Genomic DNA, 13,392 nt, shown 5'->3' with positions numbered 1-13,392 from the left:
AAAAAAAAAAAAAAAAAAGAAAATATTCTGACATCAAGTAACCCCTAAAGACTAATCCTACTGATGTATTTTCCAAATAACAACTTTGTATTTGGAGAAAATTACAGCTACATTTTTTACCCTCACTTTTTCTTTATGCCTTAAGAAAATCAAAAACACTTTGGGAAAAAATTATAAAGGATCATAATTCATGCATGAAAGGGTTAATTACTTAAGAGTCAAAAATAGCAAAATTTACCAAATATTTTACAGAATCAGACATAATCTGATCACAGCGAACCTGAAAAAAATACCTAGCAATCATAAATATATTATTATGATATAAAATGTGTTAAAAATATGATATTTATAAAATAAGATGTTTCCAAATAGAAAACTTACATAATTTACATAGACTTTTTTAATGCATTTAAAGGCACTCTAAATCAGTTATTTCTTTCTAAATGCATTGACCGAAGCAATTTGTATTATTTTTACTTTTATGGATGCATTTGCGCTTTATGATTATTCTCTATTATCCATATTAATCGGATTTTAATATCTGTAAGTTTTATGATTTGTAATTGTTTCTTGAAAAGAAGATTTTTAATATTAATGAAATATACCTGGTTAAATAAAGACAAAAAAATAAATAAAGACAAAAAACAATCTTTTTAAAATACTCTCCCTACTGCAGCCTGGAAATAGCTTTTAAATGAACATGTTTTGCTTAAACAAGTGAAAGAAGCTGCTCATTACTTGTGTGGGATGCCTTTTTTCTGAGCTTACCAATAATTTCCACCACATGAAGCTGAAGTTTCCTCTTCAGTACATCCAGAGTGGCGGCGAGGGGATCCCGGCCGTCGTGGATCAGCGTCAGGTTCTGCTTGGTGTCATGAGAGAAGGCCAGCCACATGGCTCCGTACTCCTCTGTGGAAAGCCTCAACGCTCTGCAGGAAACAATCAACTCATTTTAAGGCTGCAGCTAACAATTGTTCAAGTCATTGATTACTCAATTGATTGTTCAGATTAAAAATAAATAAATAAATTGGCACACTCTGCAGATTTTTCTGTTTTAAGTTTACTTTATACCATATTAGTAATTAGGGATGAACTAATACAAAAATTTGGCCTGATATCGATATCTGATATTAATATTGCAGTTATGGCTGACAGCCAATAATATTGGCTGTCAGCTGTCACTACATTTTTGACAGCTTTGGAAAAGACCCAACCAGAAACAGATAAAAAATAAATGTCAGCTCAGTTTTATTCAATGGACCGATACCGACATGTTAAAAAAAATACCGGCCGATTCCAATGTTGTCGCCAACATAACAGGCATCTCTATTAGAAATACATCAAAAATGCAAACAGATAATTCAGTTCATTTTTTAAATAATAAGAAAAATTATTTAACTAAAATTCAATGACATGTAATTCTTTTAGCGAAGGATGCATCTTCAGCTAAAAATATAGCTTTACCATCAACATGTGAAAAGCTGTTGACTATTTGCATTAACCAATTAATAACTGGATAGCAAAAGGTTCTTAGAAAGACATCTTTATTTACAAAATTTGAACCAGTTAAAGCTAAAACTGTCACTAGATGAGTTCTGGATAGAACATGTTTACTGAGAAAATATATTTTTTTAAATATTAATTTTAAAAACACTTACTACCGTCAGAGCAGTAATTGAGACAATTAAGTTTTGGTTTAATTGCTGCTCTGACTGTGCTGCTCTTTCAGCAAATGGAGGTTTTTGAATCTGTATACTCCAGTTAATGATCAATCGATTACCAAATTATTTGACGATTATTTCAATAATCGATTCGTCATGATTAATCAGATTAATCGTTTCAGCCCTGATTAATTCAAACACCCTCCTGAGGGATGCAAGAAAATCCCAAAACTATCTCACCTGACGAAGGTTGCTAGAGGAAGTCTGCAGGAGAACTGTGTCGTCAGGGGCAACCCAGCAGGCGGTTGCCATGACACTGTCGCAGACAGATCAAAGTGGACAGAGGGTCTCTTTACAGTTAGGAAATACTGACAAACTGCTACACTGTGGCTTTTTAACTCCTCTGATGGACAGTCAGACACACAGGATACCTTCAAAACAAGAATGTGAGATTATATTTTAAAAAGATGCAGAGAAAGAAGATATTTTAAGGTTTTCTGTTGCATGACGCACCTCTAGTTCCTCAGAGTCGACCTGAAGTCGTATCTGGTGAAGGAAAGAGTCTGAGCAGTTGGAAATAAAGACAACAAGAACGACGGAGTCTTCTTTCTGGACGTGGCAGGCGGAGACATCCAGGTTTTGTTTGGAGAACAGAAGAGTGACTTTAGAGTGAGAAAGAGCAGAAAGCTCAGCTGGAAGATGTGAGGCGAGACTCGGGTCTTTGGATCCGTCTGGGTCGTCGTGCGGAGAAGCTTCAGCTGTCACACGTTCATCTCTGACGGGAGGAGTTTCGATTTCCTTCACGTCTGCGTCGGCCGGCTCTTCTTCTGCATCACAGGAGCCGTTCGGAGCAACGAGGCCGGCTGTCTGTTCAGGCGGCGAGACGTCCAGGTCTAGTGAGTCCAGCAGACTTTTATACAGCAAGTTATCAGAACCGTCAGAGGGCGAGACAAGCGGGTCGGTTATTTGCTCAGCACTCCCTGAAGCTTTGGTTTTTCTTCTGAAACGCTGGGATGTTGGGTCAGACTTTCCCATCTGGTGGAGAAACAACAAATAATTTCCATCACACATTGTATTAATGCACTATATTAGGGCTGCATGCAGCGATTATTTTATGGAACTGAATAATATATAGATTATTCTGATGATTAATTGATTAATCTGATTTAAAAAATTGGCACATTCTGCAGATATTTTATTTAACCACTTAAACTTTTTTATGCAACATTAGAATATATTTGAGCCTTTTCTGCTCAATTTAACATTAATACAATGTGCAGCTAATTTGTTTTTGTTCTTTTTTATTAACCGATTAATAATTAGATAGCAAAAGTTGCTTAATAAGAGGTTGTTTTTTTTTCTTACCAAATTTGAACCGGGTGAAGTTAAATCTAAGCCACTTAATTTACAGACAAAGTGTTTTTATTATCTTGAAATATATATTTTTGTATAATTTTGACTTAATGACTGCTCTGAATATATTCTTCTTTCAGCAAAATGACCTTTTTTGAGTCTGTACACTCCTCTTAGCGATTAAGCAATAACTAAATTAGTTGGCAATTCCTTTAATGACCGATTAGTCATGATTAATTGGTCTAATCCTATTAGTCGTTTCAGTCATATTAGTGTTGATTTATACTTTATAAAAGAAAACCTCAATAAATTTGACCAAAGAAAGCAACACGTTTTATTGCAGGTTTTGAAACTCTGAGCATGAGGCAACCATCAAACGAATAAACACAAAGAAAGCTGTCCTGTCTTCTGAATCTATTTACATATATGTGTGTGTGTGTGTGTGTGTGTGTGTGTGTGTGTGTGTGTGTGTGTGTGTGTGTGTGTGTCTGTGTGTATCAGCTCACCAGACACACGGTGCTCTGGGAGGCCAGACCGACAAACAGCGAGGACGCCAGCTGCTGCTTTTCCTGGTCACACTCAGGACTTGGTGTCGGATTCGGTGTTTGACTGTTTAAGGCGTTGTTGTCGCCCAGTTGGTCGGCGGACCGGACCGCGCTGGCGGCCTCGATCCGAGGAGCTTCTTCTGTCTGCTCTTTCTGAGCCAGATAGCCGTCTCTCCCCCACAGCCTCTTGACGCCATCCAACTTCAAAGCCGTAGAGCTGAAACAACAAATCAGACTCAGGATTCAAACTACCGAGAGATAAAACACTTAATGTATTTTTTGGACTACAAGCTGCTACTTTTTTTCCTACACTTTGACCCATGTGGATTGTAGTCAGGCGCGGCTTCTCTGTGGATTTTTCTTCAACCACCAGGGGGCTCTTTAGCAGGAAGTGAATCGTTGGAAGTCAAAATTGGAAATCAAAGAAGAAAATGCCAATTTTCATTGAGAACAAGCACATGCTAGCAGCAGGCACGATGGAGAAATTTCTTCAAACTCATATGATGCAGCTTCTAAGGTGAGGGCTGACGATCTGCAGTACAGGAGGGAAATAGAGCTGCTGCACATAAACTCGGTGTGAACGAAACCATGGTTCAGCTTTGGAGACAGAGGGCTGCATCCTAATAAATCCAGCACATTTATTAGGACACTGCCCTCTGCTGGGTCCTCATGGAAAACCGAGAGCGGCGGAGATACCAGCGGCTTATAGCCGGTACGGCTTATTTATGTAAGTTTCCAGTTTTGTTTTTTTTTTCTTTTTAATTTGTAGCTGCGGCTTAGAGTAAGGTGTGCTCTACAGTCCGGAAAATACGGTAATTCTGCCTGTGGCTGCGTGTCTGAGTACCTGCCCTTGTGTGAGAAATCAGTGCTGTCCCCAGAGAGGCCAGAGCTGATGGACAACAGGGTGGGAGACTGTCTGTCGGTGATGCTGCATGAGGATATGCTGATTGGCAGCGACAGGCCGTAGGGCTCCAGGTTCAGCGCTGAGACAAAGAGCAGCATCAGGACAAGCCCAAACAAAGCAGTGGAAACTCTGCCAAACCATTTGCATGAGTTTCACCTTTTGAGCGAGACAGTTCTTCCTGCCTTTGATGAGGAGGCTTGTAAGGAGCCGCGCCTGCAGCCAACGCCTCCGACACAAATCCGTCCAGAAATGAAAGCGAGGAATCCACCTGGAAAACAGGAAAACAGCGCAATTAAAGCTGCAAACAAGCCCATTGAAAATAACAAAAAAAAAAACTGGGTAGCTGCCAATGTCATGCCTGAAATTATGGCTTCATTTTACCTGATAGAGATGCGTAAAACTCTTAAAAAAATCTTCATAAAAGTAACAGTTAAACCTTGAATTACTTAGACCCCCGGCATTTCCACTGTTATTGCACATCTGTTTTTCTGCACTGAAAAAAAACACAAAATCTAACCAAGTATGCTTGTCTAGTTTCTTGTACAAATACTTCAGTACACTTGAACTAAGACAAGACTAATTTACAAGTAGCTTTTCAGGAATAAGTAGGACATTGTTTTAAGTAAATAATTCCTTAATATTGATGAAAAAGTACCAGTGCAATTGGTAAATTATTTAAGACATTTTTCTAGTGTTGTAAGTGAAATAATCTGCCAGTGAAACTAGAACTTTTTTATCGATATTAAGAAATTACTGACTTAAAACAATCTCTTATATCTAGAAAAAATTTACTAGATTTTGAGTTATTTTAGTAAATAGTCCGTCTTTTTCAATGTTCAATGCACATTATGTACACTTTTTGAAAAGTTGCACATCCCTTGGATTGCAATTAGAGTATTTTTATTTCTAATAACTGTACAGTATTTCCTATTTTGTTAGTTTTCTACAGTATATTATTGTCACTATTACTACTATTATTGTTGTAATTATTGTGATCCTTTATACTTGATGGTGCTGTTAAATTTCCCATTTGCGAGACAATAAAAACATCTTCTATCCTGTTCTATTCAGATTCATATTTCACATTTTAGCATTTACATATTTGTTTATATAAGCAAATAAGGTTTAAAACAACAAGATGACCTGATTCCAAATTTAAAACATTATTTATATTATGTTGCTGATGAAAAAAAAAAAAAAACTGCATTAACATTCCAGTACAGTCCTGCTGTAAACCTCAACTTTCTCACTTCTCTAGACTGTAGACGTGCTGCAACAGCTGCTCAGATCATTGCTGACAGCACTTCTTGTTGGTTTGGTAACTATTCTTAATACTGTAATAAACTCTGTACCATGGAGGACATGTACATGCAGGTCAACAAACCCTAAGCCTGTCAAAAAGCATGAGGCCTTAAATCAGCATTTATTCTCCTTTTTTTCTATGCTTGCTTCTTGAAAATAAAGAGTTAATGATGTTTAAGACATAACTCGACTGATCTGCTGCCATGTTTGTGTATTACCTCCACAGGCTCCATGCTGGCACTTCGTGGCAACACCTTGGCTTGCAGTTCAGAGTCTTGGCTGAGGATCTGCAGCTCCTGAGCTCTTTGTCTCAGCATAGTGTCCAGGGAGCTGCTGTAGGTTTCCGAGACATCGTGAACCAACGCCAGAGCTGCTCCGCCGGGGCAGAGCTTGGTCATGGCCATAAGGACCCAGCACTTTGTTTCACTGCTGCTGCTCTTCATGTCCAACAGTTTGGCCAGCAGCCTCACAACGACGCCTGGTTCAAGATCCTCCCTCAAGTGAGAGTATTCGCCGAGGACCTAAACACAGCAACGACAAAAAAAAAAAAAAAAACCTGTAGGAGAGGAGCCAGGGTTCCTGCATGTTTTTAATGTCAACATTTTCAATTTTGACACTTTTCTAGACTTCTTAGACCTGTATCTCACTTTACAATGTTGACTAATGTTTCATTTATAATGTTTCAAGAGCAACTCTAAACAGGAGGGTTTTTAGTCCAGATTTAAAGGAACTCTACCATTTTAAACAATCCAAACTAATTGAAAAACCTGCTCACCTTCTCACCTGTGGTGGCGCTGCACCACCAACCCTTCAAGGAAACGACACAAAAAGCGCAGAAGACATCAGCGCAATGTCCTTCTTCACAAAATATTAACAAAAATGGAGTAGAGTCAGATTTTAGCGGTTGTAGGATTTCTCTTACCTTTTTGGTAAAAGACCAGGTTAATTTACTTCGCTATGGTTCACTTCCTACTTTTCAAGCAGTTTCCACATCTGCATTCGAACCGAATGAGATTTCACTTCAACAGAACCGAAACTCAGGTTTTTAGGCGGACGAGAGTTCACTTTTTTTGGTTCACATCAGACTTCTATTACGCATTCACACTTCCCCAAACGCACCGGACTTTGTAGACAAACATACTAGAGCTCGACTAAAACGGACTAAACACGCAAAACTTGAGGTAAAGTAATGAGCAACTCTCACCCAGCATATGACTTGAAGAAAACGCTGCGGCAGTTTGCTGGAGTCTCCTTGTAGCAAAGAAATGTATGAGTTCACAGCAAACAGCCTCAACTTCTTGTCCTCCTCCACGCTGTCAAAACCTGGAAACATTGGGAAAAAATCCTTATCGAATAAGTTTACCAGCAGAACGAGTGGGATGTGTGGTTAACTCACCCTCAGAGAGAAGTTTAAGAAAACTGTTTGGGATATCCGGTTGTAACAAGTCTCCACCGAGTGAAAACACTGTGTTCATGGTATCGATAAACCATTCATTATCTGGTGCATATGTGCGAAAGTATATAGGAAAATATGTACAAACAAGACAAATCAAAGCAAACAAATTGAAAGTTCAGCATAAAGCTCTTGAAAAGTGTTTTTGCTGCTTCTCAAAGATGATCAATTTCATTCTCAAAGATTTAAAATGTATTTTTCACATTTGCTTATCTAAAGTAATTGTTTAGAGTACTGTAATTACCAGACAAAAAAATGGAATCACAAAACAACTAAGAAAGCTAGACACACTTAAAGTTGGGCAAAAAAAACATATAAAAAGGCCCAAAAAATGTGAACAACTTGTAGATTTTTTTTTTTTTTAGATATTTTAACTTTTATGCATCTTCAATGAAATGCATTGAAAATCACCAAAATTCAGCAAGAACTTTGTGCTCTTTGACATCTTACTAAATCTGCATACTTCAACTTAGAAACTCCTTTCAACTTCTAAATAAATCACAAGATTTAAAGCTGTCTTCACATGAGTCAGTATTCTGATATCCCTTACGGTTTTTCTAAAATCACAATTGAGGATTTATGCAGATTTTTATCATTTCTATAATGATGACGGAATTCTTCAACTGCCAGAGTAACCGACGCTTTTCCAAGTTTGACTACTTTTTCACAAACAAAATGCTGCTGTTTGTACATATTTCACTCCAGAGAAACAATTTAAGCATCAAAACGTAGCTACAGGCGTCTACTTTACGGAAACATAAGCGCCATTGCTGTAGGTCTTACAGTTTTCTTTCAAACACTTCTGGAGTGCAGGAATGTCTGCCCTTCCTCCATTGGGCTCCATGTAAAATATTTTTACGTTTGTCTCTCTGCTCAGCGTCTTCTGGTGCATTCAATCAACAGATTAGCTGGAATATAGATTTTTCTAACTATTATCATTACAGTTTCTGTTTTCATCTCAGTATGACCATATTTCTACAAGTATGGCGCTGAATTATAAGCACTAAGTGATGAAAATACAGTAAAAAGATGCAGATTTGAGACAAACACTGTAACATTTGTAAGGATATTTTTCCGCCAGTTCTGCCACCTTCCCCACCAGGTCAATGGTTGTGTGATCATCTTCACTGATTCGCAGAAAGTCCAGCATCTTCTCAACGATCACCGTGACATTCTGGTCATTAGTTATTCTAAAGAGCAACTCCAGCGTCTGAAAGAAAGCAGATTAAAAACCCAGCGATGATGGAAACCTTTGACCCTCTAACATCAGAACCAAAGACTGGAGCCAGATCCGACTCACCTCCCGCTTGATGATGAGGTCAGAATGGTCGAGACACTCGATGATGGTCATCTGATGCTGCAAGGCTAACTTTGGGTCCTGCTGGACCACGTAGGTGAGAGCCTTCAGACCTACAGAAACGTTAGCTTTCAGTGTAACTCTCACTTTTTGTTACGGGGGAATAATCTGTGAGGAATCATGCCTTCTCATCTCACCCAGATACTTTAGATTAATCTTCGGAGACAGAACAAAGTTGCCGATGCACTTTGCAGCTTTCTCTAAAAGGCCCGATTTGGGATGAATGGTGTAAATGCATTTTACACACTCGTACAAAATAGCTGAAAAGAAGGAGAGATGCAAGTAAGTGGCTAATAAAAATGTATCTTCTAGTAAAACATTTGTTAATGAGGCCAAACACACCATATGTGATGTTGTGGTTCATCTCTGCCCGTCGCAAAGACTCATCAAGGATTTCATACATGATCTCGCTTGTGCTGTGCAGAGAGAGAGGAAATTATAAAAACTTCATGGTTGACAAATATTTAAACACAACAGGAAGTGAGAAAATGATCACCTCTGGTCATTTTTCCCCAGTAAGGAGAGTATTCTGAGGAGGTGGATTTGAAGCCAGGGAGCAGGAACACTGTGATAGTTAAAGTCCATGGGCAGCTTCCCTCCCACCACCTGCTTCAGGATGGTGACAAAACTCGGCGCGAGATCTTTGTAGCCTTCTGGATTCTCCTGAAATAAACATAAAACCATATAGCAGTAAATTACGCCACAGAGATCAAAAATGCAACATGAAGCGCTTAAATTATTATTTACCTGAATGAGCTGCAGGTAAATGTGCAGAGAAGCCGACATCACGCCGGGGTCTTTGTCGCACAGCGCTTTGCGAAACTTGTTGTGAATGTGCTGAACTTGATTCGGCGCTATCAGGTAGAATTTATACAGGGCCAGGACGGCTTTACGGCGAATTATTTCTCTGCACGTTAGTAACAACAAACACCGTTTCAGTTTATTTGTCATCTGAAAAAAGCATGAAGTGCTTCTTACTTTGGATGATTGAGCTTTTCCTCCACCAGGGGGAGGATGGCGGGGATCATGTCTTTGGGGAACATCTGGCTCACCACTGTGAGCGCCATGCACACTTCAATCAGATTCGTACTCTGAAGATCCTGCAAACACATCCGCAATATTATTATGAACCCTTCAATGTCTCAGTGTTTTCTGTTTTATTTTAACTCATGCAAAAGTATCACTATTTTCACATGCATCACATCTTTTATTTTAATTATTGAGGTTTGATGATGATGTGGTGCAGAGCTAAGATCATATTTCAGCCTGATTATTTAAAATAAATAAAAATAGAGCCTAATAATTTAGCACAAACAATCTTAACACCTCTTATCATAATTTACACATTTACAGCTTTCTTTGAAAATCTGTAAATGTTTATCCAATGGATTGGATAAATTCTAATCCATTGGTGCAAACTTTGCTTGAACTTAATTTACCTTATGCCGTTTGTTTTTGCTATTTTTTCTGAAGTGTTAAAATTTTTATAAGTGTGTGACCAAAGAAACATTACAGTCAAGCTACAAAACACCATAACGACTGACCTTTAGCACCGTGTTAACCAGGAGAAGAAGCAACTCATGACCTTCATTCAAAAACAGCGACACAGCAAGGTAACCTGAGAGAATCACAAACACTTTAGTGTTTTATTATTATTAGAATATTAGAAGTTAAAAAATCTAAATCTGAACATTTTGAGCATTTACTCCTTTTCATGCATTCATAAATTCATTCCCCAATACTCTACTGAAACATGCTTTGTGTTTTTTTTAATACTGTGTGCTTCAGGAGATATTTCCCTTATAAAATTATAATAAAGTGCTTCTACTCTAACTTTGTATCATTGTATGCCTGAAAACACACCGACTCTCTTCTCCAGAACATTCCCCTGCTGGGCCAGTTTAATGGCGTGGATATAGCTGAAGGAGACGCCGTAACCCAGCATCTCACAGTAGATCGCTCTCACCATGAGCTCCTTCATCTGCCTCTAAATCAGATTACAACAGAAAAAATAAATAAACAAATGAACAAAGACAATCTTGTAGTGGAAAAGATGAAATGGGGAAACAATGAGAAGAATACCATAGTTGTGTTAGGGGAAGACACTTGTTCTTTAATCAGCAGGAGCTCTCGTTGAATGAGTTTCTCCTCCTCCTGCACAAAGAAATGTAGAAAATGATACATAATAACTTGGAAAAGTTTGATATGCAGTAACTTTTGCTACAATAATATCAGTGCTCACATTTCTCTGTAAATCTCAGCTAATATCAGACCGTCACAATAAGTAATAAATCAATTAATCCATGAGAAATTAAAACGAGCTCAATAATTTCAATTTGAATGATTTATCAATTTCCTCTTTTCTCTCTTTCTACCAAAAATTTTAATGATAAAGTTTTCAATCTGGTGCCTTGATCTCAAATAGCTCCTTTCTTTAAAAGGCGATTTTGTTTACAGAGGCTTCGTAATTCATTTGTTGTTTTGTTTATTTATTTTGGATATTTAAAATGTCTTACATTTCCAATTTAAAGTTTACTGATATATGACTATCTGTTCTTGCATTATTATGCCACTACCATCGTATTAATTGAAAATGGTTTCAAAGCAATTTAATAATTTATCACAATAACTTCTGGGACAATTTATCGTCCAGCAAAATGTGTTACGGTGACACTCATCTGTTTACCTACCATTTAATGCAGTCAAAAAAGTGATACCACCTTGTACTACCAAGGCTGGGCAATATAACCTTGTTACAACATTGTTATAAAGGTGTTTTTAAGTTAAAGTTCTTAATTCTTGCAGTCAAACTAAATAACCTTAATTTTTATGTCAACATTGTTAACGATACACCAAATATCAACAGCCTGAGCCCAACACAAGCACTTGAACGCACCATTGAGAACAAGTCTTTCGAAAGTCTCAATACACTCCACAACTACTAAACTACGACAACAGACCGTGTGTTTATGTCGCACTATAATCAACTATGTGCGACACATTTACTGAGGACAAACACATTTTTAATGGAAGAACATAGCAGTTTAGCAAGCTAATGTAAACAGCAGCATATCAGGTCGCAACTTTTGAGAGCTTTATAGGATCGACTTACATGTTTAGATGTTAGTTCAGTGATTCCTCTGATGAGGTTTCCTAGTTTAGAGTTGGAGGAGAGTTTTGCTGAGCCAGGCTGAGAGTCTAAAGAGAGCAGGCTTGGTAGAGCTGTCAGCGTTTTCTCCACAACATCGCTCATTTTGACAACAAACAGCGCCCTGTCCGAGTGACGTCTGTACTAAAACACACAACTGTTGGATCACCTGTTAATAAATATTAATACATTATAGATAAATTGCCTGTTGGGCATTTAAAACAGCTACTTTAGATAAAATAACATCACAGATCCTCCATTATTTTTAAGGAAGACCGACAAAAGCGTATTGGTGATGTCACTTCCGCTTTTCAGAAGGATTGGTGATGGGAATTCCGACTCTTTTCCGGGAGCCAATTTTTTTGTGCGTAATTTTGTTTTCCTGTGAAAATCTGTTCGTGTCCAGGTTGTAACTTTCAGTTTAATCGACAGTTGCTGTCATAAACAAACAACAACATATAAAGTCTAAAATAAATAAATAAAACTGTTCTTATGTGAGTTTCTTCTCACACAGTTTTGTGTTGTTTTTAATCGCCAAAAGAATCAATCTTTTTTCCAACTTTTGTCATGTTCACTGTACCCTGACAAATATTAAAGTCACCAAAAACTGTTTTCCAACAAATTGGATGTACTTATAATTTTTTTTATTGCTGATATAAAAGGATGGAAGCTAGCTGATAGCAGAACACGAAAAAAATTTGACTTTATGAAAAAATGAGAGTGCACGCTTTCCAATATAAAAGATACTTATATTTCCATTGGCAATTTTTTTTTATAGTTAAAGTTGTTTATTGGTCTAAGACAGGGGTGTCAAACGTACGGCCCGCGGGCCGGAACCGGCCCGCCGAACGATTTAGTCCGGCCCGGGGGCTAAATGCATTATCATTATTCATGAAAAAACATATACTTCGTTTAATTGAAAATCTGCAGTTCCTATACTGTCCACGAGGGGCGCTGTGTTTTATTCAGAGCACACAACATGATGCAACACTGCAGCGGAACTAACAGCAGATGGCAGCACTGAGCTTCAGGTTCTGTAAACAAGTTCAATTTTATGCTTTACCAGCTTTTTATTTTGGCCCTGGCAACCTCATATTTCTCGTAACATACATACATGTTGCAAGTTTTTCTATATGTATACATTTTATGCATCAACAAATGTACTTAATCAAATGTCTGTTTAAAACAGCTGACACTTAATATTTCAAATGTGTGAAGCCAGACCATTTGTTCAAATTGCTTCCCAGATGTTGAAAATTGATTTTAAAACTTTTCTTAATTTTTGTTGTATTTTGTGATGCAGGACAGTGTTTTTAAGTTCCAAAAACTGTGAATAAATGTTTTGCAACATTGTACAATCACTGAGATCAGTTCTTATGCATAATGCACTTAAATAAATGCTTAACTGAGTAAAAGTATTGTTGAAATTGCAGATACCCTTCTTAAAAACTGACATTATTCATAATATATTTTGTAAAAGTGAAATTCGTTTAATATAAACTTTTATTGGTTCCATTTAATCTTGCAATGAGTTTACTTGTGTGGCCCCCTGCAGATCAGATTAAGCTGTATGCGGCCCCTAAACCAAAATGAGTTTGACACCCCTGTTTTAAGGTCTTAATTTCAGATACATCATATTAATACTTTTTAAGGCCTTGATTTTGAGACT

General features: G+C 37.6%; 1 protein-coding gene across 1 annotated transcript in view; it reads right to left on the bottom strand.

Moving 5' to 3' along the window:
* ap4e1 (adaptor related protein complex 4 subunit epsilon 1) overlaps positions 1 to 12,052 on the bottom strand; it is a 17,239-nt gene extending 5,187 nt beyond the window's left edge. The window contains exons 1-20 of the mRNA XM_015032916.1: positions 11,688 to 12,052; positions 10,658 to 10,729; positions 10,439 to 10,562; positions 10,120 to 10,193; positions 9,554 to 9,675; positions 9,323 to 9,482; positions 9,072 to 9,238; positions 8,918 to 8,991; positions 8,713 to 8,835; positions 8,519 to 8,628; positions 8,289 to 8,428; positions 7,162 to 7,274; positions 6,970 to 7,088; positions 5,984 to 6,286; positions 4,620 to 4,731; positions 4,404 to 4,542; positions 3,521 to 3,776; positions 2,175 to 2,696; positions 1,902 to 2,092; positions 769 to 929 (exon numbers count right to left, since the gene is read on the bottom strand). Of these exons, the coding sequence (XP_014888402.1) occupies positions 769 to 929; positions 1,902 to 2,092; positions 2,175 to 2,696; positions 3,521 to 3,776; positions 4,404 to 4,542; positions 4,620 to 4,731; positions 5,984 to 6,286; positions 6,970 to 7,088; positions 7,162 to 7,274; positions 8,289 to 8,428; positions 8,519 to 8,628; positions 8,713 to 8,835; positions 8,918 to 8,991; positions 9,072 to 9,238; positions 9,323 to 9,482; positions 9,554 to 9,675; positions 10,120 to 10,193; positions 10,439 to 10,562; positions 10,658 to 10,729; positions 11,688 to 11,828 (3,223 nt within the window). The 5' untranslated portion in view covers positions 11,829 to 12,052. The remainder of the gene's footprint in view (positions 1 to 768; positions 930 to 1,901; positions 2,093 to 2,174; positions 2,697 to 3,520; positions 3,777 to 4,403; positions 4,543 to 4,619; positions 4,732 to 5,983; positions 6,287 to 6,969; positions 7,089 to 7,161; positions 7,275 to 8,288; positions 8,429 to 8,518; positions 8,629 to 8,712; positions 8,836 to 8,917; positions 8,992 to 9,071; positions 9,239 to 9,322; positions 9,483 to 9,553; positions 9,676 to 10,119; positions 10,194 to 10,438; positions 10,563 to 10,657; positions 10,730 to 11,687) is intronic.
* Positions 12,053 to 13,392: the final 1,340 nt, after the last annotated feature.

The sequence above is a fragment of the Poecilia latipinna genome, unplaced genomic scaffold, assembly GCF_001443285.1.
Source record: "Poecilia latipinna isolate Pla-1442-1.1 unplaced genomic scaffold, P_latipinna-1.0 Scaffold254, whole genome shotgun sequence".
Classification (NCBI taxonomy): domain Eukaryota; kingdom Metazoa; phylum Chordata; class Actinopteri; order Cyprinodontiformes; family Poeciliidae; genus Poecilia; species Poecilia latipinna.
This window is presented reverse-complemented; position numbering and strand designations above follow the sequence as displayed.